This window comes from Artemia franciscana, chromosome 18, assembly GCF_032884065.1.
Source record: "Artemia franciscana chromosome 18, ASM3288406v1, whole genome shotgun sequence".
Taxonomy (NCBI): Eukaryota; Metazoa; Arthropoda; class Branchiopoda; order Anostraca; family Artemiidae; genus Artemia; species Artemia franciscana.
The window spans coordinates 24,802,902-24,830,831 of NC_088880.1; the positions used below are offsets into that span (position 1 = coordinate 24,802,902).

Here is a 27,930-nt window from a genome sequence, read left to right on the forward strand (position 1 = left end):
ACTTATAGGACGCAAAAGTGGTTTTCGCTAAAATTGACAAATTCAAGAGTGGATATCGTGCTTACGTCACAAATTGACATCTCTTTTTGAATTTTGGCAGAAATTATCTTGGGAACGAGGGAGTGGATTATTTGCAAGGATTTAAAAAATATTTTTTCCATTTACCAAACCCTGAAAAAACACTATAAACGTCATGTCCATTATTTTTTTATAGTTCTTTTTATCTTTTCTTATCATTTTCATTTTCGTTCTTTTTATTTCTTGTCGTTGACAGACATTTGAATGGCTACATCATATCTAATATCACTTGGTATTCCTGAACTAAGTAATTCAAACAATAAAAGGTTGGTTAACCAAAAAAGACTCTGTCCGGACAGAAATGTCAAGGTAATATGCAAAGAAACAAGTATTACTACATTACTAAAAACATTATTAATCTTAAAAGTGAGTCTGCTATTAAGGAAAAGAAGTATTAAAAGTGCTTCGGATATCTGTCACTATCCTCTTTTCCATATTACCTATTAACCCTTTGAGAATGATTGTAATATCTTAAAAGGTACATCCCTCGATCAATTATCAGGGGGAAAAGGGGGATGGGGCTATTAGATTTCCAATACAACTTTTTCTTCAAATAAAGATTCAGAAACCTACATTTCTGTACGATATTTTGTATAGTATTTTACCTTATTAGTGTTCCAACAATTTCTGTTGGAACACTATGAACTATCCCTAGCTCTAAGAACAACAAGCAGTTTGCAAGAATACAAAGAAACAATATTTTATTGATTAAATTTATATTAAAATATAAAATAAAAAATGTTGGTGTATGTTGAGTCAGGAAGAGGTTCTTTGGCAGGAGCAGAGGCCACATAATTGCACAGCTTCAATGAGCAGTAAATTCGTTAGGTGAAGGATGAGCAAAAAATTGAAGCAAAATTGATTAAAAAATTTTTTAGGGTTCTATTTTTTTTAGTAAAATATAAAAAGGGGAGCAAAAAAAAATAAACGCGAATTTTACTGAGATTCTATTTAACTTGAGGTTTAGAACCCTTGTTTTTTTTTATTTAAACTTAAAAATTATAAGAAACCAGTTCTGCTGCACTGTCTTTTTATGTAAAAATAAGCGTCTATACACAAAAAGACGAATGCAACAGAGAACAGGCTTATACAGAGAGTTCCGAAATTTACTGCCCAGCTACTTCATTATCTAGAAAAGAAAAGAAAAGAAAAGTCAATCATTTGCAGACAATAGACAATATGTTTTTCCGTTTAGGGGAGAAACTGTTTTTCCAATCTCGTATCTATAACTTGTGCTTATTCTTCCCATCAAGTTTCCTCCCGATATCTCCACTCTAAGCGTTTTCCAATATTTCCAGTTTCCTGTTTCTGTTTCCCCCCTCCAACCCTCTATGTCCCCAGATCCGATTCGAATTGAAAACGGAGCATCTGAGACAAAGGATTCTTCTATATCAAGTTTCATTGAGATCCGATCACACATTCGTAAGATAGCTCGATTTCACGTTTTTCAAGAATTCCAAGCTTCCTCCTCCAACTCCCTTCAATGTCACCGGATCTGGTCGGGATTTAATTGAGTTTTAAAGCACAAAATCCTTCTAGATATCAAATTATATTAAGATCTGATCAACCGTTCGTAAGTTACAAATACTTCATTTTTTCTAATTTTCCCAAATCACTCCCCCCCCCCCAATTCCACCAAAGAGAGCGGATCCGGTCCGGTCATGTCAGTCACCTATCTTGGACTTGTGTGCTTATTCTTTCCACCAAGTTTCATCCTGATCTCTCCACTTTAAGCATTTTCCAAAATTTCCGGTACCCCCTTGCCCCAATGACACTGGATCCGGTCGGGATTTAAAATAATATATCCAAGTTACAAGGTCCTTCTGAATATGAAATTTTATTAAGATCCGATCACTCCTTCTTAAGTTAAAAATACCTAATTTTTCAGAATTAACCCCCCCCCCAACTCCCCCAAAAAGAGCGGATCCGTTCCAGTTATGTCAATCACGTATCTAGGACTTGTACTTATTTTTCCCACCAAGTTTCATCCCGATCCCTTCACTCTAAGCATTTTCCAAGATTTTAGGTCCCCCACCACCTCAACTCCCCCCAATGTCACCGGATCAGGTCGGGATTTAAAAATATATCTCTGAGACATGATATCCTACAAAAAATCTAATTTCATAAGATCCGATAACTTCTTCGTAAGTTAAAAATAGCCTACCTCATTTTTGTGATTTTTCAGGATTAACCCCCCACCCCCCCCCCCAAACTCCCCCAAAGAGAGCAGGTCCGTTCCAGTTATTTCAATCACGTATCTAGGACTTCTGCTTATTTTTCTGCCAAGTTTCATCCCGATCCGTCCACTCTAGGGGTTTTCCAAGATTTTAGCGCCCCCCCCAACTCCCCTCAATCTCATCAGATCCTGTCAGGATTTTAAAAATGAGCTCTGAGACATGATATTCTTCCAAACATAATATTCCATTAAGATCTGATCACCCGCTCGTAAGTTGAAAATGCTTCATTTTTTCTATTTTATCCAAAATAACCGGCCCCCACTCCCTCCCAGATGATCAAATCGGGGAAACAACTACTTATAATTTAAGCTGGTCCGGCCCCTGATACGCCTGCCAAATTTCATTCGCCTAGCTTATTTGGAAGTGCCTAACTAGCAAATCCCCGACAGACCAACCGACAGAATTTGCGATTTTTATATGTCACTTGGTTAATACCAAGTGGCATAAAAACCTTAAAAAAAAGAACCAAAAGTTGAAGCTTTGTACATATCATTGTTAGAAATTGGACTAGCTTTAATAATGAAATATCTTGGAACCGCTTGTAGTATGAAAAGACATTAAAATACGTAAACAGCAAAAACTAGTAATTGCAAAACTGTATGAAAGATCAGATTGGTCTTGTCATGTTTGATGTCCTAGGTTCTTCATTTGTCCTCTAGACATTATAATTACTCTCTCTACTAGCTCTACTTACTCTAGGCATTATGAAACTACTTAAAACGCCTTTTGTAAATAGACTAATTACACTTGGCATTTTATACTTAGCTATGTTCCTTTTGAAATGGCGTATGCATCATAGATATAAAAGGGAAACGTTCACTCCATTGGGGGGTAATATAATTTATTCTCTCAGAATGTAGTTTACTCATAAATATGACATGAATCATATGATTTTTCTTGTCAATCATTTATTTCTTCTGTAATTTTGCCTTCATCATAGACACTTAAAACGATACAACCACTACTGAGGCAAATATGACGTAAATATGCGTTTTGAATGTATTCATAAATATGACGTCACTTAAATAAATATTATTTTTTCCACAATTGAGGCTCTTAATGACTTTTTTCAAACTTCTGACCTATACAGATCGTTTTTTTTAGGCCAGAAATTTCCAGGATAACAATTTTCCCGGAGAAATACTGAGGTTTTTTCGAGAAAAAATAAATAAATGCACAATTATTGCTCACTAATAAAGATAGTGATTAGAAATATAAAAAACAGAGCCAAAGCAGCAAAAAGAAGTCACATTTGGTGTACTTGTTTTGTCCTAGAAATATAGAATTATTAAAAAAGATTTATAGAAAACTAATGTTAAGAGTTGCAAAGAATTATAAAGAAGTCAATTGTTAAACAAGAATTATGAAAACTATTATAAAGAACTATTAATATCATATAAGGAATTAAAAAAGAATAATTACATGATAATTATAAAAAATACTATACAAAATCATTACATAAAAACTACAAAAAGCATGATTACACAGTACTAAAAAATAATTATAGAAAAATAAAAAAAGGCGACAAAGCAAGAAAAAGAACTCACATTTCGTGCACTCAGGTTTTCTTCCAGAAATTTCCACATCTTCATTTATATTGGCACCATTAAAGCTTTGAAAAACTAATTTGACACTATTAACCAGCCGCATTGAATTCCCATTGGCAAGATCTTTCTGAATATTTTTAAATACTTCCTGAATACTTTCTGTATAATTGATGGCTGGTTTGAAAACTAATGACCTTCGACTGGTTTGACCTTCGACTGGAACATCTCGCTTTTCTAAAGGTTTTTCAACAATCCTTATTTTTTTGTTTTTTACACTAGCAGTTGGTACGCTTGTTGAGGAAGTGGCCTCATCAGAAAGTCTCTGAGATGGTTCGGGATAATATATTTTACAATAAGGTTGATGACATGTGAAATTTGCCATACCTCGGAACTGGTTTCTGCATACTTTGCACTCCAGAATAACGTCCCACTGGTCTGACAAGATATGCTGGACCCAAAAAATAAATATATGCATTGGCCACTATATATCCTAACTTGAAAAAAACAAATTTGTGACAACACTACTTATAGCAATTTTTCTTTCTATTGTTCCATCTCTTCTAATTATTTGTCCCTTTGTATTATTATTAAATATCTACAATTCATACATTCATATTTATTCCCACTAAGGAACTAGAATTCACTAGAAAAAGATATGTCCTGTTAATAGACTCAGGGATGTTCGCAAGAGGGGGGTCATTTTCAACACTATACATTCTCACTAGAAAGTACTAAAAGTTGTAACGAAGCTACTTATAGATTTTTTTTTTCTTTTGTTCCATCAGTTCTCCCTTATTGTTTGTCCACTTGTTCTATTTTTCAGCTTTTTGATTCTCCTTTCAATTTCATCTCTCTTCAACCGTTTGCATATTCTGTTGCCCCGTTATTATTATATATATGGCATTCATACATTCACATTTAGCTCAATTAAGGAACTAGAATCCATCTATTTGACTAGAGATACTTTCTCCTATTATTAGACTCAGTGATGTGTGCGAGAGAGACGGGGGGGGGGGGGCACCCCCCCCCAAAAAAAAACCTATGCCCTAGATTTCTTATTCACATAATCAAATAGTTTGTTTTATCATTGACCTCCCCCCCCCCAAAAAAAATATATGATAATACTTAAAACAAAAATTAAAGTCTTTTAGAATGAACTTGACCCAATTAGTGGTAAACATTCAAATACGAGTGAGGAATTTCACGAACCAAAGCTGGGGATGAAAACATAATAACATTTAGTGATTATTGTTAATTACTTTGATTCTTATTGTAATAATACGAACATCTCATCTGACAAATAATTTAAAATTCCCAATACTTATACTGAATAAACGCAAAAAAATCTACGCACGTGCCTGATAATACTTAAAACAAAAATCAAATTCCTTTAGAATTAACTCAGTTAGTAGTCCCTGTAACACGAGTGAAAAATTTCATGAATCAAAGCTAGAAATGAAAACTTTATTAACACTTAGTGATTATTATTAACTTTTTTGAGTCTAATTGTAATAATACAAACATCTTATCTGACAAATAGTTTAAAATTTTGGAACAATTGTTTGACCTTGACGCACCAGACCTGTGGATTTAAAATATGTTAATAGAAAATACAACAATTTTTGTTGTTGGAAGTCTATACACCAAGATTAACTATTTTGATTATTTTAATAATATTTTTTTATTGAATATGTAATTTCACAAAGACGAGCAGCACTAGAACAACTTGACATGACTCTAGAAACTCTCACTTGTCTCAGGAACCGGTGACCACATTAAAGAAAAAAAAATAAATAGAGACGAAGACCACACTGCCTTCCCATCACAAACACCAAAAACAAGAAGAACAAAAGGGACTTTCTCAAGACAGTGGGAGACAAATTAGAATGTCTTGAGAAATTCCCTTTTGTTCTTCTTGTTTTTGGTGTTTGCAAACCTATATTGAAAAAAAAATGGTGACTAACTACAGCATGCAACTTCAATTTAGAAGTTTTTCAGAAATTTACTGTTATAAATCAATCTAAAAATAGAACATGCGTTTGCGTCTGCATTTAACCACATTTAATAAGCTGCTTCCACCACCTCTCTTCTTTTCTCTCTCTTCTTGTTTGTCCTACAAAATATACTTTGCACAAAAAAAAAAAAAAAAATACTGTGCTTCCACTCTTTGACTTCGCCCTCCTCCCCTTCAGCATGCAACTACAATTTAGAAGTTCTTTCAGAATTTTATTGTAATAAATCAATCTCAAAATAGAACGTGCGTTTTCTTAGATATCATATCAGTAAGACTAAATACCAGTTTGTTGGAACAAAATTTTGTCATTTAAATATAAAATCAATTCTCAAATTACTCCCTATTTACCAATAAATACTTTCTTTGTTTAACTAGTGGTCTCCGTATCACAGGTTTTTATTAAGTGTAAGTGTTGGCATCTTGGCTTACGTTAATATTCGTCATGTTAATTAGACCAGAATTCGAATGTCCAACTAACAGAATTTCACAGAGAAAACTTAAAATAACATTAAAAATATAAGTAAAATATCAAATAGAGAACATAAAAGAAAACGATTACGATTCATTTTATCAAATCAAATTGAAATTCATTTTTAAACTAAAAATGAAACTTCGGAGTGATCATGCCATGGAAAATCGTCCTTGAATGGTTACAGAACATGCCACGACTGCCCAACACTTTTCTTTTAGCCCTTAAAAATGTCAATGATTTTTTTTGGGGGGAGGGGGCAGATTTCTTTATTGTACCTTTTCATGCATTTGGAAATAAAAAAAAAGTTTTTTTACCCTCTCTATCTTTGGGATTTGGAGCCAACCTGGCCGAGTGGGTTGGTGTGCCAGATTCAGGATCCTTTGTCTGAGAGGGCAAGGGTTCGAATCCAAGTGTACCCAATTATTTAGTTTGGGACGGGGGTCAGTGGCGTGACACTGTAAGCTCAGGCAGAGTCCAACCAGTTCTAAATGGGTACCAGGAGAAATCTGGGGAAGGTAAACAGGAAGGGTGTGCAAAAGCACAGGATGGTTGGCCCCCAGCCCCCCCCCCCCATTGCACTTCCTGGCAGAAGGACCAAGAAACGGAGATCAGCACCACCGGTGATGACTGTAAAGTCTAATACCGTATTCTTTAACGTTTTACCTATCTTTGGTATACCTTCTAGGATATAAAAGTATATTTTCCTATTTCGTCCTAGCGATTCTTATCTTTTAAGTTTGTAGTGCTATTGATATGCTAAAATAGCTTACTCTAATTGCTCTAAATCTGTCTTACTCTAATAGTTTTAAGACTTGAAAATCATTAGCTGAAGCAATATTTGGAATGCAGCGATAATTAATTTATTAGTGATAACTAAACGTTTTCAACTTGCTTTTTACCTTAAAAACAGTATTTCTAAGTGTTTTCCAAGTTTTAGGTTTCCCCCTCCCAACTCCCAGCCCCCATCACCAGATCCGGTCGGGATTTAAAATAAGAGCTCTAAGACACGATATCCTTCTAAACATCAAATTTCATTGGGATCCGATCACCCGTTCGTAAGTTGAAAATACCTCATTTTTCTAATTTTTAAGAATTACTCCCCCCCCCCACTACCCCAAAGAGAGCGAATCAGTTCCGATTATGTCAATCATGTATCTGGGACTTGCGCTTATTTTTCCCATCAAGTTTCATCCCGATCCCTCCACTTTAAGTGTTTTCCAAGATTTTAGGTTTCCTCCCTCCAACTCCCCCCAATGTCATCAGACTCGGTCGGGATTTAAAATAAGAGCTCTGAGACACAATATCAAAACATCAAATTTCATTAAGATCCAATCACACGCTCATAAGTTAAAAATACTTCATTTTTTCTATTTTTTCCGAATTAACCGGCCCCCACTCCCCCCCAGATGGTCAAATCGGGAAAACGACTATTTCTAATTTAATCTGGTCCGGTCCCTGATGCGCTTGCCAAATTTCATCGTCCTAGCTTACCTGGAAGTGCCTAAAGTAGCAAAACCGGGACTTTAGGTTTTCCTCCTCCAACTCCCCCCAATGTCATCAGATCCGGTCGGGATTTAAAATAAGAGTTCTGAGACACAATATCATTCCAAACATCAAATTTCATTAAGATCCAATCACCCGCTCATAAGTTAAAAATACTTCATTTTTTCTATTTTTTGCGAATTAACCGAGCCCTCGCTCCCCCCCCCCCCCAGATGGTCAAATCGGGAAAACGACTATTTCTAATTTAATCTGGTCCGGTCCCTGATACGCTTGCCAAATTTCATTGTCCTAGCTTACCTGGAAGTGCCTAAAGTAGCAAAACCGGGACCGATAGACAGACCGACAGAATTGGCGATTGCTATATGTCACTTGGTTAATACCAAGTGCCATAAATACAGAAGAGAGAATAATGAAGACTTTTTCCCAAGACAGTGAACGAACAAAATCTATTTGAATGTTTCGGCCCTATAACTAAGGGCTGTCTTCAGCAAAGAAAATAATAAACAATAACACACAATAAAAGTTCTTGGTTAAAAATCCATTGTTAAAATAGCCTAGGCTATTTTATATTTGGACCAATTCGAAAAAATTAGAAAAAATGAGGCATTTGTAACTTAAGAACGGGTGACCGGATCTTAATGAAATTTGATATTTAGAAGGAACTCAGGTCTCAGAGCTCTTGTTTCAAATCCTTACCAGATCTGTTGACATTGGGGGGAGTTGGAGGGGGAAAACAGAAACCCCCCCCCAAAAAAGAGAGCAGATCCGTTCCAGTTATGTCGATCTCCTATCTAGGACTTGCTTATTTTTCCCACCAAGTTTCATCCCGATCCCACCACTCTAAGCATTTTCCAAGATTTTAGGTTCCGCCCCACCCCCAACTTCCCCTTCACCAGGTCCGGTTGGGATTTAATACAAAAATACCTCATTTTTTAATTTGTCAGAATTATGCGTGAATGCGTTGCGTTGAATTATGCATTCTGATGCGTTGAATGCGATGGTGTGATTTTCGTTAAGATTCTATGACTTTCCCCCTATTTTCCAAAATAGGTTTTAGGGGGGGGGTCCCCCTATTTTCAAAAATAAGACAAATTTTCTCAGGCTAATAACTTTTGATGACGAAGACTAAATTTAATGAAACTTGTATATTTAAAATCAGGATAAAAAGCCGATTCTTTTGATGTATCTTTTAGTATCAAAACTCCATTTTTTAGAGTTTTGTTTACTATTGAGCTGGGTCGCTTCTTACTACAGTTCTTTACCACGAACTGTTTGACTACCACGAAAAAACTGCCCTTTTTGAATAAAAGTAACAAGCCAAAAAGTTACAAGTAGAAGCTTAAAACGAACAAAAATGATCTCCATTCAACCCATGCGACATGCTACTATTCAAAATTAATTATTGGCCATTTACTGAAAAAGAAAACTAAGAATAACAGTGTGATTCAGAAACCTTAGTTGATAAAGAGATTTATCTTTGCACTTTTCTGTTTCATGTTTCAGTAAAATGCGTATAGTTAATTCTAAAGAGTAGTATATCGCAGAAATTGAATCGTGATCATTTTTGTTCGTTTCGACTTTCAACTTCGCTCTTAACTTTCACTCAAAAACGTAGTTCTTTTCTTGTTAAATATGTGCCTGTTTTAATTTCCAACAGATTAAATGTGCATGTTAGCAAATAGCCTCTTTTGTGCAGAGAGAAGGTTAGAACAAAAGCAGAGAATACGAGATTATAATAATTACGAATCATTTTTAAGTTTACTTTAAGAACAGCTACCAGTTCTGAATCGAGGTAATTAGAATTTGGTTTTGGCCCCAGTTTTCTTGAAAGAAATCATAAATTTTTTTGTAATTTACAGGCTAAAGAGAAATAAAAAAATGAATTTCCTACCAATTTTCATCTTTGGCACCATGCACAAAATAAGAACATTAGAATATAAAAGTTGGACCCACGACCTCTCGCGAACAATTCAAGACCTATCTTGAACCAAGATAGACCTATCTTGCACCAAGAAATCAATGGAAAGCCTACTTCATGATAAAGCTGTTGCAAGATCCTTAAATTATGAACTTATAAGTTTCCGTCTGATAAATATTAAATAGTACTATTGTAATAAACTAAACCAACCAAAGCATTTTTTTTCCTTCTTTTTTCAACTATTCCACTGTATAGGAAGCGGGAAGACGTTCCGGCTTGTAATACGAAGGGCTTTAATCATCAGCAGCTCTTGCCATTTGCCTTGGAGTTGGACTTTAATTTACCCTAGGTTGTTTTAAAACATATCGTCAGTAAAATTGCTTTCTACTTGTTTTCTGATTGGCATGAATTTGAAACCATATTCTTGTTTCACAGTCGTGGTCTTGATTGATGATGAGGAGAGTATAAATCCTACTTTGACACTATTCGCAGAAAAAAGCAAGAGCGTAAGACTTGAACTCGAAAACCCCACATTTCGTAATCTAGGTCCAGAGCAATATACCATTGTGAAATAAGGCATTGCGTAAGCATAGCAATAAATTTATAACATGATGGACATTAGACAATTTGATGGAAATGTCTATCCACTGCATCTGGAACCATTCTAACCAATTAATCGAACTCATATTTATACCATAGAATCCCCTTAGGAATACCTTAGTAAATAGAGTTTACCCAGCCTCATAGCTCTACACGTTCTGGAAACTAATCCTATGATTCCCTAAGGACACAGAGAAAAAAAAATGATACACAATTGTGCGGACAATTTTCTGAATTTGGAGAAGAAAGGCTATAAACATCCAATGAAAAGTTTTTGAACATGGCAATTTCTAGATCTGAGGCCATTTTCCAGAGATTTCAGGTTTCTTTTGTTTTTTTCAAAATTTCGAAACTACACATTACAGTCGAGTTAAAAGTGAATTAAAGTTACCACTCCTGGATTTCTTTTAGTTGAGCATTTTTAAAGAACAAATTTTTGTTAAAAATTTTCGGTTTCTATGGCCCAAAGATTGTTCTTTATTAGGTTGGTTTTACTACCGCAACAGTGACATATGGATTATGAGCGTAAGGGTTCGTTATCAAAGGCTACTTTGGTGAAGTTATTAGCCCATCTTGCAAGCTTAGAAAAAGCTCCAGTAATTCATATCTAAAAAAACATAAACAAAAAAGCCTAGAGGCTGAAGTGACTTCAGAGATAAAGGGCGTCAAGTCATATCATCCATCATTATCAATCTCATAATCGTGTGAAAATCTCATATAATACCAGGATTTGTTCAGACACTAATTCGACTAAGGAAAAGACTAGATAACATATTTAGGAGTTACATGTGGGGTATGTACAAATTATAATTTATTGACTGCGTTTCGGTTTATTGAGAATCCACAAGTTTTTGGATAGTACATTTTTGGCCAAAGAAAGAAACATAATGACTGATGAAATCCAAAGACAAACGAACAAGGCACTTAAGAAAACGGAACAATAACAAAATAAAATAATAGATCAAACTGTCAATAGGATGACAGTTTTTGAAAGCCTTTTTGAAGTTTCTGAAGCAACAACTGGTAATCTAAAAATTTCTAAGTTACATTTAGTGAAAATATAAAGTGTGTGCATGTGGGGCGGGGTATGCACCCTCCAATCACTCTCAATCTTAAAAAGGCACTAGAACTTCTGATTACCAATTCAATGAGCCCTCTCTGAAATTTATACAATCACCCTTTCTATATAAACCTTATATGCTCCTGGGCATAAGTTACAACCCTTGCCCTTAGGACTGTTGAGGGGGAGAGGTGTCTTCCTCAAACACATAATTTCCAGATCTTTCAACTATGTTGAACAAAATAATTATGTCAAAATTTTGATTGTTACCCATCAAAAGAATTGAGTCTGACTTTCAAAAGGGGGGCCTCAAAAGAAAAAAAGAAATCCAACAAAAATAACACCATTGATTCAACATGACAACAACCTTTACTGTGAAGGTTTCAAACTCCCATCAACAACAAGAGCTAAGAGCTCATATGACACTTGTGACGAGGCGAGAAGAGCTAAGAGCCAAGAGATCATACGGTATGAGCTCTAACAAAATTCTATGAATCAATAGATTGATTTAAAAAGGAAAATAAGAGGCTTAATGCCGGTCAACATTTAAAATAAGAGCTCTGAGTCACAAAGTCCTTCTAAATATCAAAATTCATTAAGATCCGATCACCCACTCGTAAGTTATAAATACCTAGTTTTTTCTAATCTTTCCTCTCCCTTTTGCCCCCCAGATGGTCGAATCTGGGAAAACGACTTTATCAAGTAAAATTGTGCAGCTCCCTGACACGCCTGCCAATTTTCATCGCCCTAGCACGTCTAGAAGCACCGAACTCGCCAAATCACTGAACCCCTCCCCCCAACTCCCCCAAAGAGAGCAAATCCAGTACGATTCTGTCAATCACGTATCAAGGACATTTGTTTATTCTATCCACCAAGCTCAATCCCGATTCCTCCACTCTAAGTGTTTTTCCAATATTTCCCCCTCCAAGTCCCCCCAATGTCAAAAGATCTGGTCGGGATTTGAAATAAGAGCTCTGAGACATGAATTCCTTCTAAAAATCAAATTTCATTACGATCCGATCATCTTTTCGTAAGATATAAATACCCCAATTTTCATGTTTTCCAAGAATTCCGGTTTCCCCCTCCACCTCCCCCGAATGTCACAGGATCTGGTCGGAATTTGAAATTATAACTTTAAAGCACAAGATCCTTCTAAATATCAAATTTCATTAAGATCTGGTCACCCTTTCGTAACTTACAAATACCTCAATTTTCAAAATTACCCCCCCCCCACCCCAATTCCACCAAAGAGAGCAGATCTGGTCCAGTTATGTCAGTCACGTATCTTAGACAGGTTTCTATTCTTCCCATCCAGTTTCATCCTGATCTCACTGCTTTAAGTATTTTCTAAGATTTCCAGCACCCCCCCCCCAATTACGCTTGATCCGGTTGAGATTTAAAATAAGATATCTGAGTTACGAGGTCCTTCTAAATATGAAGTTTCATGAAGATCCGATCACTCCCTTGTAAGTTAAAAATACGTCATTTTTTCTTATTTTTCAGAATTACCCCCCCCCCCCCCGCAATTGAGCGGATCCGTTCCAATTATGTAAATCACGTTTGCAAGACTTCTGCTTAATTTTTCCAACCAAGATTCATCCCAATCCCTCCAATCTAAGCGTTTTCCATCATTTTAGGTTTCCCCGCCCCAAACTTCCCCCAATGTCACCAGATCCGGTTAGGATTTAAAACAAGAGCTTTCAGACACGATATCCTTATAAATATCAAATTTCATGGAGATCCGATCACCCACTCGTAAGTTAAAAATACCTCATTTTTTCAAATTTTTCAGAATTAACCCCCCCCCCCCAACTACCCCAAAGAGAGCAGATCCATTCTCGTTATGTCAATCATGTATCTAGAACTCGTGTTTTTTGTTCCCACCAAGTTTCATCCCAATCCCTCCACTCTAAGTGTTTTCCAAGTTCTAGGTTTCCCCCTCCCAACTCCCCCCCACATGTCACCAAATCCGGTCGGGTTTTAAATGAGAGCTCTGAGCCACAATATCCTTCTAAATATCAAATTTCATTGAGATCCGATCACCCATTTGTAAGTTAAAAATACCTCATTTTTTTTTATTTTTCAAAAATACCCCCCCCCCCAAGAGAGCGGATCCGTTCCGTTTATGTTAATCATCTATCTAAGACTTGTGTTTATTTTTCCCACCATGTTCATCCTGATCCCTCCACTCTAAGTGTTTTCAAAGTTGTAGGTTTCCCCCTCCCAACTCCCTGCCCCCGTCACCAGATCCAGTCGGGATTTAAAATAAGAGCTCTAAGACACGATACCCTTCTAAATATCAAATTTCATTGAGATTCAATCACCTGTTCGTAAGTTGAAAATACCTCATTCTTTCTAATTTTTAAGAATTACTCCCCCCCCCAACTACCCCAAAGAGAGCGAATCAGTTCTGATTATGTCAATCATGTATCTAAGACTTGCGGTTATTTTTCCCATCAAGTTTCATCCCGATCCCTCCACTTTGTGTTTTCCAAGATTTTAGGTTTCCCCCCTCCATTCCCCCCAATTTCATCAGATCCGGTCGGGATTTAAAATAAGAGCTCTGAGACACAATATCATTCCAAACATCAAATTTCATTAAGATCCAATCACCCGCTCATAAGTTAAAATACTTCATTTTTTTCTTTTTTTTTTCAAATTAACCGGCTCCTACTCCCCCCCCCCCAGATGGTCAAATCGGGAAAACGACTATTTCTAATTTAATCTGGTCCAGTCTCTGATACACTTGCTAACTTTCATCATCCTAGCTTACCTGGAAGTGCCTAAACTAGCAAAACCAGGACTTTAGGTTTTCCCCCTCCAACTCCCCCCAATGTCATCAGATCCGGTCGGGATTTAAAATAAGAGCTCTGAGACAAAATATCATTCCAAACATAAAATTTCATTAAGATCCTATCACCCACTCATAAGTTAAAAATACTTCATTTTTTCTATTTTTTGCGAATTAACCGGCCCCCCACTCCCCCCTCCAGATGGTCAAATCAGGAAAACGACTATTTCTAATTTAATCTGGTCCGGTCCCTGATACGCTTGCCAAATTTCCTTGTCCTAGCTTACCTGGAAGTGCCTAAAGTAGCAAAACCAGGACTGACAGACAGATCGACAGAATTGGCAATTGCCAAGTGGTAATACCAAGTGCCATAAAAACGATTGATTTTTTTTTTTTTGGGGGGGGGATGGGCAGAAAAGTAGACCCTGGATATAAGTTTATATGTTTATATATATATATATATATATATATATATATATATATATATATATATATATATATATATATATATATATATATATATATATATATATATATATATATATATATATATATATATATCTATATATATATATATATATATATATATCTATATATATATATATATATATATATATATATATATATATATATATATATATATATATATATATATATATATATATATATATATATATATATATATTTTGCAAGGTTGATCATATGGACCCAATAGTCCTATAAGATCAAAAATGAGCTCTTTGAAACAAAAAGCAAACATTCTAGTGACCTTTTTAAGTAACAAAAAAGATTGGAGGGCACCATACTGGAAAGGTTTATTAAGGTGAATATAAAACTGCAGTCTGAAAGCAGAGAATTAGGGCAGATTATTATTATACATAGATTAGTGAATTAATTAGTGCAAGCTATTCCAAAATTAGTGTATTTTAATACTAATGAGATAAAGAAGGGAAATTGGAGTGACACACCGTTTGGTCTCCAAACTTAACTGAAACCATTGTTTTTGCAGTCCATTACCTGTTCTATTAGTAATCAGATTATATCAGCATTTTCCTTGTTAACATAAGGAATCAATAACATAGGCTACTTAGCTTATCAAACAAGCAGCCAAAAGTTAAGCCAATAGAAAAGAGGTTTTCAGCCTAAAAGTACCAAAAAAAAGCAGAAGAATTATCCATCAATCAGAGACTTTGATCATGTGCAAATACTTTGTTGTTTACTAAGCTACAATTTTTTTGAGGGATGCCACTCATAAAGTGGGGACAGAGTTTACCACCAAGTCCCTACTCTTGTAGGTCCCCAACAGGGTCAAGGTCCCTTTCCAGAGGTTATTGTCTATAGGTCTGGATCTTATACCCTGTTTTCCAAATTCACAACTTTATTCAATTGAAATATATGAAGTTTCAAAGATTAAGATATTTTCTAAATTTAGAAAAAAAACCATTGATGTGGCTTAAAATTTTACTCACTACAATTCTAGTTTAGCTTTTTTCTATCTTGGAAAGCGTTTAGTGTATGAAAATGTAACTTTCAGGGATTGGTCTAAAGACTAAAGTAAATTCCAGGGAAGGTGTTTTGATGTACCCACCACTTCTTCTTCTCTCTCTAGAGGGCCCTGACCTTTAAAATTTTGTTATATAAAAGTAAACCCTGGCAAAATAGATCTTCAGCTTAAATGAAATACAACAAAACTGTATTCAGCTTCACAACTTTACTCAATCTCAATTTAAGAGGTTTTAAAGAGCCACAAATACATTTCCTAAATTTAGAAGTAACCTGCTGATATGGCTTAAAATTCTACTCTAACAACAGGAATTGCATTTACAGAACAAAAATCAGAGAAAAAGAAATTGATAACTAAAAATTAAGGCAAAATGTTATTTTTTAAAGTTTCAAAATGTCTACCATTGCAAGTTCCATGTTGCCTACCTGTCAAGTAGGCAAATTTTAAAGGCTTAGAAATCAGATGAGGGTGAACATGGAAGCTTAGCAATACCTTTTCAGAGTAGTATTGGTAAAATTCTAGTTAATTGACTTCCTGCTATCTCAGAAAGGGTTAAGGTTAGGAAAATGAAACTTTCAGGGATGAATCTACAGGCTAAAGTGCATTCCAGGAAGGTATTTTGAATCAACTACCTCCACTCCTTCTCCCTCTAGAGGGCCCTGACATTTGATGACCTTTTAAAATAGGCCTATGTGTGTTATAAAAGTGAGACCTCGGAAAATAAATCTTATGCTTATTTGAAGTACAACAAAATTGTTTTCAGCTCCATAACTTTGCTCAATTCCATTTTATAAGTTTTAAAGATATGCACACATTTCCAAAATTTTGAACAAAAAAACTTAGGCTAGATATGGCTCAAAATTCTACTTGAATAAAAGGAATTGCATTTACAGAACTAAAGACAGAAAAAGCAATTAGTAACTGAAAATTAAGGTAAAATGTTGTTTTGTCAAAATTTCAATAGGTATAGACCTGTCATAGGCAAATTTCAGGGCCCTCTAGAGGGAGCAGCAGTGGAGGTGGATACTTTAAAAAACCTTCCCAGGACATACTTTAGCCTGTAGACCATCCCTGAAAGTTTCATTTTCCTAACCTAAACCCTTTCTGAGATAGCAAGAAGTCAATTAACTAGAATTTTACCTATTTTATTCACCTTGAATTCACTACTGAAAGTATCATTTTCCTCACCTAAACCCTTTCTGAGTTAGCAAGAAGTCAATTAACTAGAATTTTACCTATTTTATTCACCTTGAATTCACTACTGAAAGTTTTATTTTCCTAAAATAGCCCCTTTCCAAGATAGCAACAGTAGCTTCAATAGGATTTTACCATTTTGCTCCAAATAAAGGAATTACAATATCAAAGTAAAAGCAGAGAACAGTAAATTAAAAACTGAAGTTTCAGCTATAATTTGCTTTAGTCCTTATTCTAATCTAGGTAGGCTATAGACCTATCAAGTAGGCTATATTATTTTATTCGTGGTGTTTTGTTCTGAGCATGTTTTACATGTTCAGCATTTTGAACTGATCAACGAAAAAGTAAGAAAAAAAAACAGTGCAACAACGCACGAAGGTTTAAAGTAGCGTCTGGAAAACCATAATTATAAAACTTCAACTATTCAAAATCCTTCAGAACACTCAATTATGAATGATACACTTACAAAAAAAATGATTAAAGAGGATACTTATGAAAGTAGTCCATGGCCATTACTGCTCCGGGTAATTTGGCTTTATGATGAAAATGAAGAAGTGATTGCATCATTTTGTAAAATAAGTAGCTGAAAATTTAGCCGAATGCAATAGAAACAGGCTGAAGACAGAATACAAATTGCTATCCTAAAAATTGGAAGAAAGAACCTGATGCTTGCATCCGTATGCAAAGGGATATAAAAATATCAATAAATACTCCATTTCTCGTAACTTCATAAAAAAGCTTTGATAATTCTTATGTTCTTTGTCAGGCCCGGTGGCCATTTTTATTATTAGTTAATTTAAATTTGATCACGTAATATGTATCAAATTATTTTAATAAATAAACAACTTATAGGACGCTAAAGTGGTTTTCGCTAAAATTGACAAATTCAAGAGTGGATATCGTGCTTACGTCACAAATTGACATCTCTTTTTGAATTTTGGCAGAAATTATCTTGGGAACGAGGGAGTGGATTATTTGCAAGGATTTAAAAAATATTTTTCCCATTTACCAAACCCTGAAAAAACACTATAAACGTCATGTCCATTATTTTTTTATAGTTCTTTTTATCTTTTCTTATCATTTTCATTTTCGTTCTTTTTATTTCTTGTCGTTGACAGACATTTGGATGGCTACATCATATCTAATATCACTTGGTATTCCTGAACTAAGTAATTCAAACAATAAAAGGTTGGTTAACCAAAAAAGACTCTGTCCGAACAGAAATGTCAAGGTAATATGCAAAGAAACTAAAGTATTACTACATTACTAAAAACATTATTAATCTTAAAAGTGAGTCTGCTATTAAGGAAAAGAAGTATTAAAAGTGCTTCGGATATCTGTCACTATCCTCTTTTCCATATTACCTATTAACCCTTTGAGAATGATTGTAATATCTTAAAAGGTACATCCCTCGATCAATTATCAGGGGGAAAAGGGGGATGGGGCTATTAGATTTCCAATACAACTTTTTCTTCAAATAAAGATTCAGAAACCTACATTTCTGTACGATATTTTGTATAGTATTTTACCTTATTAGTGTTCCAACAATTTCTGTTGGAACACTATGAACTATCCCTAGCTCTAAGAACAACAAGCAGTTTGCAAGAATACAAAGAAACAATATTTTATTGATTAAATTTATATTAAAATATAAAATAAAAAATGTTGGTGCATGTTGAGTCAGGAAGAGGTTCTTTGGCAGGAGCAGAGGCCACATAATTGCACAGCTTCAATGAGCAGTAAATTCGTTAGGTGAAGGATGAGCAAAAATTGAAGCAAAATTGAGTAAAAAAAATTTTAGGGTTCTATTTTTTTTAGTAAAATATAAAAAGGGGAGCAAAAAAAAATAAACGCGAATTTTACTGAGATTCTATTTAACTTGAGGTTTAGAACCCTTGTTTTTTTTTTATTTAAACTTAAAAATTATAAGAAACCAGTTCTGCTGCACTGTCTTTTTATGTAAAAATAAGCGTCTATACACAAAAAGACGAATGCAACAGAGAACAGGCTTCTACAGAGAGTTCCGAAATTTACTGCCCAGCTACTTCATTATCTAGAAAAGAAAAGAAAAGTCAATCATTTGCAGACAATAGACAATATGTTTTTTCGTTTAGGGGAGAAACTGTTTTTCCAATCTCGTATCTATAACTTGTGCTTATTCTTCCCATCAAGTTTCCTCCCGATATCTCCACTCTAAGCGTTTTCCAATATTTCCAGTTTCCTGTTTCTGTTTCCCCCCTCCAACCCTCTATGTCCCCAGATCCGATTCGAATTGAAAACGGAGCATCTGAGACATAGGATTCTTCTATATCAAGTTTCATTGAGATCCGATCACACATTCGTAAGATAGCTCGATTTCACGTTTTTCAAGAATTCCAAGCTTCCTCCTCCAACTCCCTTCAATGTCACCGGATCTGGTCGGGATTTAATTGAGTTTTAAAGCACAAAATCCTTCTAGATATCAAATTATATTATGATCTGATCAACCGTTCGTAAGTTACAAATACTTCATTTTTTCTAATTTTCCCAAATCACTCCCCCCCCCAACTCCACCAAAGAGAGCGGATCCGGTCCGATCATGTCAGTCACCTATCTTGGACTTGTGTGCTTATTCTTTCCACCAAGTTTCATCCTGATCTCTCCACTTTAAGCATTTTCCAAAATTTCCGGTACCCCCTTGCCCCAATGACACTGGATCCGGTCGGGATTTAAAATAATATATCCAAGTTACAAGGTCCTTCTGAATATGAAATTTTATTAAGATCCGATCACTCCTTCTTAAGTTAAAAATACCTAATTTTTCAGAATTAACCCCCCCCCCAACTCCCCCAAAAAGAGCGGATCCGTTCCAGTTATGTCAATCACGTATCTAGGACTTGTACTTATTTTTCCCACCAAGTTTCATCCCGATCCCTTCACTCTAAGCATTTTCCAAGATTTTAGGTCCCCCACCACCTCAACTCCCCCCAATGTCACCGGATCAGGTCGGGATTTAAAAAAATATCTCTGAGACATGATATCCTACAAAAAATCTAATTTCATAAGATCCGATAACTTCTTCGTAAGTTAAAAATAGCCTACCTCATTTTTGTGATTTTTCAGGATTAACCCCCCACCCCCCCAAACTCCCCCAAAGAGAGCAGGTCCGTTCCAGTTATTTCAATCACGTATCTAGGACTTCTGCTTATTTTTCTGCCAAGTTTCATCCCGATCCGTCCACTCTAGGGGTTTTCCAAGATTTTAGCGCCCCCCCCAACTCCCCTCAGTCTCATCAGATCCTGTCAGGATTTTAAAAATGAGCTCTGAGACATGATATTCTTCCAAACATAATATTCCATTAAGATCTGATCACCCGCTCGTAAGTTGAAAATACTTCATTTTTTCTATTTTATCCAAAATAACCGGCCCCCACTCCCTCCCAGATGATCAAATCGGGGAAACAACTACTTATAATTTAAGCTGGTCCGGCCCCTGATACGCCTGCCAAATTTCATTCGCCTAGCTTATTTGGAAGTGCCTAACTAGCAAATCCCCGACAGACCAACCGACAGAATTTGCGATTTTTATATGTCACTTGGTTAATACCAAGTGGCATAAAAACCTTAAAAAAAAGAACCAAAAGTTGAAGGTTTGTACATATCGTTGTTAGAAATTGGACTAGCTTTAATAATGAAATATCTTTGAACCGCTTGTAGTATGAAAAGACATTAAAATACGTAAACAGCAAAAACTAGTAATTGCAAAACTGTATGAAAGATCAGATTGGTCTTGTCATGTTTGATGTCCTAGGTTCTTCATTTGTCCTCTAGACATTATAATTACTCTCTTTACTAGCTCTACTTACTCTAGGCATTATGAAACTACTTAAAACGCCTTTTGTAAATAGACTAATTACACTTGGCATTTTATACTTAGCTATGTTCCTTTTGAAATGGCGTATGCATCATAGATATAAAAGGGAAACGTTCACTCCATTGGGGGGTAATATAATTTATTCTCTCAGAATGTAGTTTACTCATAAATATGACATGAATCATATGATTTTTCTTGTCAATCATTTATTTCTTCTGTAATTTTGCCTTCATCATAGACACTTAAAACGATACAACCACTACTGAGGCAAATATGACGTAAATATGCGTTTCGAATGTATTCATAAATATGACCGTCACTTAAATAAATATTATTTTTTCCACAATTGAGGCTCTTAATGACTTTTTTCAAACTTCTGACCTATACAGATCGTTTTTTTTTAGGCCAGAAATTTCCAGTATAACAATTTTCCCGGAGAAAAACTGAGGTTTTTTCGAGAAAAAATAAATAAATGCACAATTATTGCTCACTAATAAAGATAGTGATTAGAAATATAAAAAACAGAGCCAAAGCAGCAAAAAGAAGTCACATTTGGTGTACTTGTTTTGTCCTAGAAATATAGAATTATTAAAAAAGATTTATAGAAAACTAATGTTAAGAGTTGCAAAGAATTATAAAGAAGTCAATTGTTAAACAAGAATTATGAAAACTATTATAAAGAACTATTAATATCATATAAGGAATTAAAAAAGAATAATTACATGATAATTATAAAAAATACTATACAAAATCATTACATAAAAACTACAAAAAGCATGATTACACAGTACTAAAAAATAATTATAGAAAAATAAAAAAAGGCGACAAAGCAAGAAAAAGAACTCACATTTCGTGCACTTAGGTTTTCTTCCAGAAATTTCCACATCTTCATTTATATTGGCACCATTAAAGCTTTGAAAAACTAATTTGACACTATTAACCAGCCGCATTGAATTCCCATTGGCAAGATCTTTCTGAATATTTTTAAATACTTCCTGAATACTTTCTGTATAATTGATGGCTGGTTTGAAAACTAATGACCTTCGACTGGTTTGACCTTCGACTGGAACATCTCGCTTTTCTAAAGGTTTTTCAACAATCCTTATTTTTTTGTTTTTTACACTAGCAGTTGGTACGCTTGTTGATGAAGTGGCCTCATCAGAAAGTCTCTGAGATGGTTCGGGATAATATATTTTACAATAAGGTTGATGACATGTGAAATTTGCCATACCTCGGAACTGGTTTCTGCATACTTTGCACTCCAGAATAACGTCCCACTGGTCTGACAAGATATGCTGGACCCAAAAAATAAATATATGCATTGGCCACTATATATCCTAACTTGAAAAAAACAAATTTGTGACAACACTACTTATAGCAATTTTTCTTTCTATTGTTCCATCTCTTCTAATTATTTGTCCCTTTGTATTATTATTAAATATCTACAATTCATACATTCATATTTATTCCCACTAAGGAACTAGAATTCACTAGAAAGAAGATATGTCCTGTTAATAGACTCAGGGATGTTCGCAAGAGGGGGGTCATTTTCAACACTATACATTCTCACTAGAAAGTACTAAAAGTTGTAACGAAGCTACTTATAGATTTTTTTTTTCTTTTGTTCCATCAGTTCTCCCTTATTGTTTGTCCACTTGTTCTATTTTTCAGCTTTTTGATTCTCCTTTCAATTTCATCTCTCTTCAACCGTTTGCATATTCTGTTGCCCCGTTATTATTATATATATGTCATTCATACATTCACATTTAGCTCAATTAAGGAACTAGAATCCATCTATTTGACTAGAGATACTTTCTCCTATTATTAGACTCAGTGATGTGTGCGAGAGAGACGGGGGGGGGCACCCCCCCCCCAAAAAAAAAAAAACCTATGCCCTAGATTTCTTATTCACATAATCAAATAGTTTGTTTTATCATTGACCTCCCCCCCCCAAAAAAAAATATGATAATACTTAAACAAAAATTAAAGTCTTTTAGAATGAACTTGACCCAATTAGTGGTAAACATTCAAATACGAGTGAGGAATTTCACGAACCAAAGCTGGAGATGAAAACATAATAACATTTAGTGATTATTGTTAATTACTTTGATTCTTATTGTAATAATACGAACATCTCATCTGACAAATAATTTAAAATTCCCAATACTTATACTGAATAAACGCAAAAAAATCTACGTACGTGCCTGATAATACTTAAAACAAAAATCAAATTCCTTTAGAATTAACTCAGTTAGTAGTCCCTGTAACACGAGTGAAAAATTTCATGAATCAAAGCTAGAAATGAAAACTTTATTAACACTTAGTGATTATTATTAACTTTTTTGAGTCTAATTGTAATAATACAAACATCTTATCTGACAAATAGTTTAAAATTTTTGAACAATTGTTTGACCTTGACGCACCAGACCTGTGGATTTAAAATATGTTAATAGAAAATACAACAATTTTTGTTGTTGGAAGTCTATACACCAAGATTAACTATTTTGATTATTTTAATAATATTTTTTATTGAATATGTAATTTCACAAAGACGAGCAGCATTAGAACAACTTGACATGACTCTAGAAACTCTCACTTGTCTCAGGAACCGGTGACCACATTAAAGAAAAAAAAATAAATAGAGACGAAGACCACACTGCCTTTCCATCACAAACACCAAAAACAAGACGAACAATAGGGACTTTCTCAAGACAGTGGGAGACAAATTAGAATGTCTTGAGAAATTCCCTTTTGTTCTTCTTGTTTTTGGTGTTTGCAAACCTATATTGAAAAAAAAAAATGGTGACTAACTACAGCATGCAACTTCAATTTAGAAGTTTTTCAGAAATTTACTGTTATAAATCAATCTCAAAATAGAACATGCGTTTGCGTCTGCATTTAACCACATTTAATAAGCTGCTTCCACCACCTCTCTTCTTTTCTCTCTCTTCTTGTTTGTCCTACAAAATATACTTTGCACAAAAAAAAAAAAAATACTGTGCTTCCACTCTTTGACTTCGCCCTCCTCCCCTTCAGCATGCAACAACAATTTAGAAGTTCTTTCAGAATTTTATTGTAATAAATCAATCTCAAAATAGAACGTGCGTTTTCTTAGATATCATATCAGTAAGACTAAATACCAGTTTGTTGGAACAAAATTTTGTCATCAAACAGTTCGTGGTAACGAACTGTAGTAAGGAGCGATCCGGCTCAATAGTAACCAAAACTCTAAAAAATTGAATTTTGATATCAATAGCTACATCAAAAGAATCGCATTTTAATGCTGATTTTGAATATAAAAGTTTCATCAAGTTTAGTCTTACCCATCAAAAGTTACGAGCCTGAGAAAATTTGCCTTATTTAGGAAAATAGGGGGAAACACCCCCTAAAAGTCGTAGGATCTTAACGAAAATGACACCATCAGATTCAGCGTATCAGAGAACCCTACTGTAGAAGTTTCAAGCTCCTATCTACAAAAATGTGGAATTTTGTATTTTTTGCCAGAAGACAAATCACGGGTGCGTGTTTATTTGTTTTTTTTTTTTTTTTTTTTTCTTCTTTTTTTTCTTTTCCCCAGGGGTCATCGTATCGACCAAGTGGTTCTAGAATGTCGCAAGAGGGCTCATTCTAACGGAAATGAAAAGTTCTAGTGCCCTTTTTAAGTGACCGAAAAAATTGGAGGGCATCTAGGCCCCCTCCCACGCTCATTTTTTCCCCAAAGTCAACGGATCAAAATTTTGAGATAGCCATTTTGTTCAACATAGTCGAAAACCATAATAACTATGTCTTTGTGGATGACTTACTCCCCCACAGTTCCTGGGGGAGGGGCTGCAAGTTACAAACTTCGACCAGTGTTTACATATAATAATGGTTATAGGGAAGTGTACAGACGTTTTCAGGGGGATTTTTTTGGTTTTGGGGGTAGGGTTGAGGGGAGGGGGCTATGTGGGAGGATCTTTCCTTGGAGAAATATGTCATGGAGGAAGAAAAATTCAATGAAAAGGGCGCAGGGCGCAGGACGAATCTGGTCAAGTTAGAAAAAAACGTCAAATTCAGAGCTTAATATACAATGCTGGGTGTTCGGAGCCTCTCTATTATGGAGTATAATTTGAAAATAACGCAACTATAGGAGCGATAATACATATATACCACAACCATAACTCAACTAACGAAAGAACTGCTAAGAGATAACACAACTATAAAGCGAAAACAGGTGAAAACTAATGGGAAAATAAACGAACTAAGAGGTGGAAGGGGCCCAGAGAAAAAATATAATCCTTTTCCAATTTTGAGCCTAACTTCAGCAAATGAGTAATAATGTCAGAAGCCCCGAAATACCGAATTATTTTCTTTTTCCTATAAGACCGGGGTAGATGAAACAAACTTACAATAGCGGAAATATAATATACACAATTCAGCCAGATCTTGTCTTTTTTTCAGGATAGGTGAAATACCAGATAGGAAAAGTATTGAATGGTCGCAAAAACTAGTGTATAGCAATGCAAGCGCTTTTCGATAATAATAACCACGATTAGCTACTATTTTACCATAACCCGCTTTTAGTTTTCTTTAATATGCCGTACAATATTGATCCTGAAAGCTAGTAGATTCCAATAAATATGAATGCTTGACCGCCGCAAATCAGAGACATAATGGACGGAGAAGTTAGAACGCGGATTTCAAATGGGCATAGACTTTCCATTAAAGACTAGTTACTCACACTTATCAATATTCAATGACAGACCAACAGTTTTGAAATGTTTTGAAATAGATGATACGGAATTCGAGAGGCTAAATCTAGAACGGCTAGATCTAGAAGTATATCATCCGCACATGCAATACAAAGACATTTACCAAATTACAAAAAAGAAAGGGCATAATTTTGTATAACACACTGCGATACAAATACTGAAAAGATACGGTGAAAGAACACCACCTTGAAGCACTTCCAAGCGGGTTGGAATATTCCCATAACAATTAGAGTGAAACTTAACCGAATATGGGAATCAAACAGTTCGTGGTAACGAACTGTAGTAAGGAGCAACCCGGCTCAATAGTAAACGAAACTCTAAAAGACGTAATTTCGATGCTAAAAGAAATATCAAAAGAATCGGATTTTTATGCTGATTTTAAATATATACGTTTCATCAAATTTAGTCTTTGTCATCAAAAGTTACGAGCCTGAGAAATTTGCCTTATTTTGGAAAATAGGGGAAAAAATCGCACCATCGCATTCAGAGTATCAGAGAACCCTTTAGAAAAAATTTCAAGGTCCAATCTACAAAAATGTGGAATTTCGTATTTTTTGCCAGAAGACAAATCACGGGTGCGTGTTTATTTGTTGTTTTTTTTTCCAGGGGTCATCGTATCGACCAAGTGGTCCTAGAGTGTTGCAAGAGGGCTCATTCTAACGAAAATAAAAAGTTCGAGTTCCCTTTTTAAGTGACCAAAAAATTGGAGGGCACCTAGGCCCCTTCCCACGCTCGTTTTTTCCCAAAGTCAACGGATCAAAATTTTGAGATAGTCATTTTGTTCCGCATAGTCGAAAACCATAATAACTATGTCTTTGTGGATGACTTACTCCCCCACAGTTCCTGGGGGAGGGGCTGCAAGTTACAAACTTTGACCAATGTTTACATACAGTAATAGTTAGTGGGAAGTGTATCGACGTTATCAAGAGGATTTTTTGGTTTGGGTGTGGGGTTCAGGGGAGGGGGCTATATGGGAGGATCTTACCTTGGAGGAATATTTCTTGGGGGAAGAGAAATTCAATGAAAAGGGCACAGGACTTTCTAGCATTACTATAAAAAAACAATGAAAATATAAACATGAAAAAGTTTTTTCAATTGAAAGTAAGGAGAAGCATTAAAACTTAAAACAAACAGAGATTATTACGCATATGAGGGGTTCTAAAAATACTTTTAGCATAAAGAGCGAGGTATTTAGGAGGAGATAAATACTTCGCTCTTTATGCTAAAAAAAATTAAGTAATTTCAACTATTTATTCTACGGCCTTTCTGATTCAGGGGTCATTCTTAAAGAATTGGGACAAAACAAGATTTAGTGTGAAGAGCAAGGTATTAACGAGGGGACCAACCCTCTCATATATATATAATCAAAAATATAAGAATATAAAAGTTTGTTACGTAAGTTAATTCTTAAGTTACGTATTTTGTTTACTAATAAAAACGTTGTCGTTAAAAATTAAAAGATCTAGTTGCCTTTTTAAGTAACCGAAAAATTGGAGGGCAACTAAGCCTCCTTCCCCACCCCTTATTTCTCAAAATCGTCTGATCAAAACTAAGAGAAAGCCATTTAGCCAAAAAAAAAATTAATATGCAATTTTCATTTTAATAATTTATGTACGGAGAGCCAAAATCAGACATGCATTAATTCAAAAACTTTCAGAAATTAAATAAAAAAAAAACAAGTTTTTGAAATGAAAGTAAGGAGCGACATTAAAACTTAAAACGAACAGAAATTACTCCGTATATGAAAGGGGCTTTTCCTCCTCGACACCCCGCTCCTTGCGCTAAAGTTTGATTCTTTCTCGCAACTCTACTTTTTAAAACAATAAAAAACTTTAGCGTAAGGAGCGGGGTGTCGAGGAGGAAAAGCCCCTTTCATATACGGAGTAATTTCTGTTCGTTTTAAGTTTTAATGTCGCTCCTTACTTTCATTTCAAAAACTTGTTTTTTTTATTTAATTTTTAAATATAAAATCAACTCTCAAATTACTCCCTATTTACCAATAAATACTTTCTTTGTTTAACTAGTGGTCTCCGTATCACAGGTTTTTATTAAGTGTAAGTGTTGGCATCTTGGCTTACGTTAATATTCGTCATGTTAATTAGACCAGAATTCGAATGTCCAACTAACAGAATTTCACAGAGAAAACTTAAAATAACATTAAAAATATAAGTAAAATATCAAATAGAGAACATAAAAGAAAACGATTACGATTCATTTTATCAAATCAAATTGAAATTCATTTTTAAACTAAAAATGAAACTTCGGAGTGATCATGCCATGGAAAATCGTCCTTGAATGGTTACAGAACATGCCACGACTGCCCAACACTTTTCTTTTAGCCCTTAAAAATGTCAATGATTTTTTTTGGGGGGAGGGGGCAGATTTCTTTATTGTACCTTTTCATGCATT

The 27,930-nt window shown here is 34.8% G+C and overlaps 1 protein-coding gene across 2 annotated transcripts; it reads right to left on the bottom strand.

Moving 5' to 3' along the window:
- Positions 1–762: 762 nt before the first annotated feature.
- LOC136038797 (uncharacterized) lies at positions 763–27,166 on the bottom strand. Of its 2 annotated transcripts, XR_010620305.1 has the most exons (4): positions 21,618–27,166; positions 17,385–18,971; positions 3,863–4,310; positions 763–1,207 (listed from the first exon to the last, which is right to left on the bottom strand). XR_010620305.1 is itself a non-coding variant. In XM_065722178.1 (3 exons), the coding sequence occupies exons 2-3, from the start codon at positions 4,242–4,244 to the stop codon at positions 1,185–1,187; spliced, it is 405 nt and encodes a 134-aa protein (XP_065578250.1). In that variant the 5' UTR covers positions 4,245–4,310; positions 17,385–18,493; the 3' UTR covers positions 763–1,184. The 2 variants fall into 2 exon arrangements, 1 of the variants encoding a protein (XP_065578250.1); XM_065722178.1 differs by lacking the exon at positions 21,618–27,166 and having other exon boundaries at positions 17,385–18,493.
- Positions 27,167–27,930: the final 764 nt, after the last annotated feature.

Excerpts from the sequence above, each read along its gene's own strand:
- LOC136038797 (XM_065722178.1), bottom strand. The coding sequence starts at position 4,244 with ATGGCAAATTTCACATGTCATCAACCTTATTGTAAAATATATTATCCC. Across the intron at positions 1,208-3,862 it reads AAAACCTGAGTGCACGAAAT|ATAATGAAGTAGCTGGGCAG; the intron begins GTGAGTTCTTTT and ends TTTCTTTTCTAG.